This window comes from Micromesistius poutassou, assembly GCF_964030765.1.
Source record: "Micromesistius poutassou genome assembly, chromosome: 15".
Lineage (NCBI taxonomy): Eukaryota > Metazoa > Chordata > Actinopteri > Gadiformes > Gadidae > Micromesistius > Micromesistius poutassou.
In genome coordinates this window covers 14,232,929-14,235,428 of record NC_140285.1, presented here as the reverse complement: position 1 = coordinate 14,235,428, position 2,500 = coordinate 14,232,929, and the positions used below count along the sequence as shown (strand labels likewise).

General features: G+C 44.9%; 1 protein-coding gene across 1 annotated transcript in view; it reads left to right on the top strand.

The window, feature by feature from the left end:
* The window catches only part of LOC311360058 (segment polarity protein dishevelled homolog DVL-1-like), a 28,502-nt gene that overhangs the window by 6,144 nt on the left and 19,858 nt on the right, over positions 1-2,500 (top strand). The window contains exon 3 of the mRNA XM_084480139.1: positions 1,956-2,077. Within this exon, the coding sequence (XP_084336265.1) occupies positions 1,956-2,077 (122 nt within the window). The remainder of the gene's footprint in view (positions 1-1,955; positions 2,078-2,500) is intronic.

Genomic DNA, 2,500 nt, shown 5'->3' with positions numbered 1-2,500 from the left:
CTGCAAAGGTAGGATGGGAGCAACTACAGTGTGATAAGATGGGCATAAAATGTTCATGTATTTATAGCAATGACAATTTCCTAGTTTATGCCCCTGGTGCAGTGAGCAGCTGTTGTAGCTGATGAAGGGTGACTGCACAGCGCTGCAAACATTTCATTAAATTCAATTCATTAAGCAAAACGTTCATTGGTTTAGTCATTACCTAACAGAAATATCACATTTGTTGTTAATAGTCTAAAAATAAATAAGTAAAGCATAATTTCGCTGTGGAAGGTGTACGATTGAGTGCTGTCACAGTTACTGCTGACGTTGCGCACAGACAAGGAAAGGAGAGCGCTATAAAATGTTATAGTTTCATAGTAGTTTTAGCCGTTACTTAAGACCAGCCATAAAAAAACGGTAGTAGCTGTCAAGTAAACAGTGATTTACACAACATCTCCATGGCTTGTTCAGGGCATCTGGTGCAAGGTGCAGGTTTCAGACAGGCCTGTGAGTAGTGTGTGCTGCAGGCCCTGAGCAGTGCTAAATTAATTACTTTGACAGGTGGGGCTGCGTGCCTTTATTCCACTGTGAGCGTGTTTCCATGCTCAGTGCACTGTAGATAGCAGGTCTTATTCCAGATGTTGATATCTGCACAGTACTTTACTGAAATCCCTGCTCCTAAGATTCTGTAATGGCCATTGCTGTATCAATGATCAGAGATTAGCAAAACTATTTGTCTTCACGTTGTGTCTTTTCATTCACAATCCTAAAACAGCTCAGATTTAAAGCCTGCATTTCACAAACATATGACATAATTATCCCGATGAGTTTTGCTCGAGCTGATCTAGATTTCCCAATTATGTTATTTGAATAATTTGAAATGTGAAATGTTCAGACATAACTCAGTCAGACCCCAGTCGAACCGCAGAGAGACAGCCAATCGGCATCAAGCACCTGGAGATAGCCACGCTGTTCCAGCAGATGTAAGGCATTCATTAGAACAATGAGCCCGCGTGGTTCCAATTAGGGGAGCGGCAACACCGTCGGCTGAGGTGTAAAATAGATCTTAATTATTTACCTAATGATCCCTGCTGTCGCGGGCTCCCCAAGGAGAGACCTGTCTCCCCGCCATCGTCTCATTAGACGGGAATTAACAAAGCACTAACTGTCTCCTGGAATTGTATCAGTCTTTGTTATTTCTCACTTAAACCCTGAGCTCGGAGGCCTGTGGGCTATTCTTGGGCTTCCTCCATCAGTAGGTTGTTGAGGTTCCACTGCAGCAGGGCCCAGAGACTGATATCATATATTCACTTTGTGAGACTCAGATATTGGATTTCGGGTGTTGTTGTGATTGTAAATTCTGGTGGTTTATTTATTTGTATAGTACTGTATCTGTGAGGGCGGGTTCTAGCCGAGTTAAATACACGTTATGCCTGTACGTTCTTTGTATTATTTAACATAATACAAAACAACATAATAACAGGTTGTGTTTTTCTGTGTTGCTAATAGTTATACTAGTCGTAAAACCAACATTTGTACGTTATTGATATAGTCGTTCATCTTGTTTTTTGCATGTTTTAGAGTTTGTCAGGGTAACTTAACAGGCCACCCTGCCGTGAAGAAAATATATATTTTGTATTCCCAACATATCTCATTATCCCGCATCTGCTCAAGTGCAAAAAAGTGTTATAATTAAAAAATAATAATTATTCAGTATTTTCTACCCTGGTCTCTCTCTTTCTTTCTCTCTCTCTCTCTCTCTCTCTCTCTCTCTCTCTCTCTCCTCACCACTCTCCACCTCTCTCTCTCTCTCCACCTTATTTTTCTCTCTATCTCTCACTGTCTCCCTCTCTCTACCTCTTACCATCACTCTCTCTACCTCTCTCTCTCTCTCTCTCTCTCTCTCTCTCTCTTACCACTCTACCTCTCTCTCTCTCTCTCACTCTCTCTCTCTCTCTCTCTCTCTCTCCCAGTTGGTGCTGGCGGAGAGTGCCCACTCCGACGGGGGGTCCCAGTGCACGGAGAGCCACCCGGAGCTGCCCCCCCCCCTGGAGAGAACGGGGGGCATCGGGGACTCACGGCCCCCCTCCTTCCAGTACGTACACACACACACACACACACACACACTGCTCAGCGGACGCCATGTACACGGCCAATTACGCACACAATGACCACACACACACACACACACACACACACACACAGGGGAGGAATCAGTCAGCTTCACAGACCTGCTACACCTGCTGCCCTTTGTGTTCGCTGCATGCCATATGTGCTCATCAGAATCTGGAGAGCTCATCAGAGAGATTTGCCCCCAACGGGGGTCTGGCTGTGGTATGTATGCCTGGATGTGTGTGTGTGTGTGTGTGTGTGTGTGTGTGTGTGAGTGTGTCAAGTGTGAGGCATATGTGTGTGTGTATGTCCATGGTCCAAGGGTTTGATACATGTACGTTCATGCTTGTTTCTTTGTGTGTGTGTGTGTGTGGGTGTGGGTGTGGGTGTGGGTGTGAATGGGTGG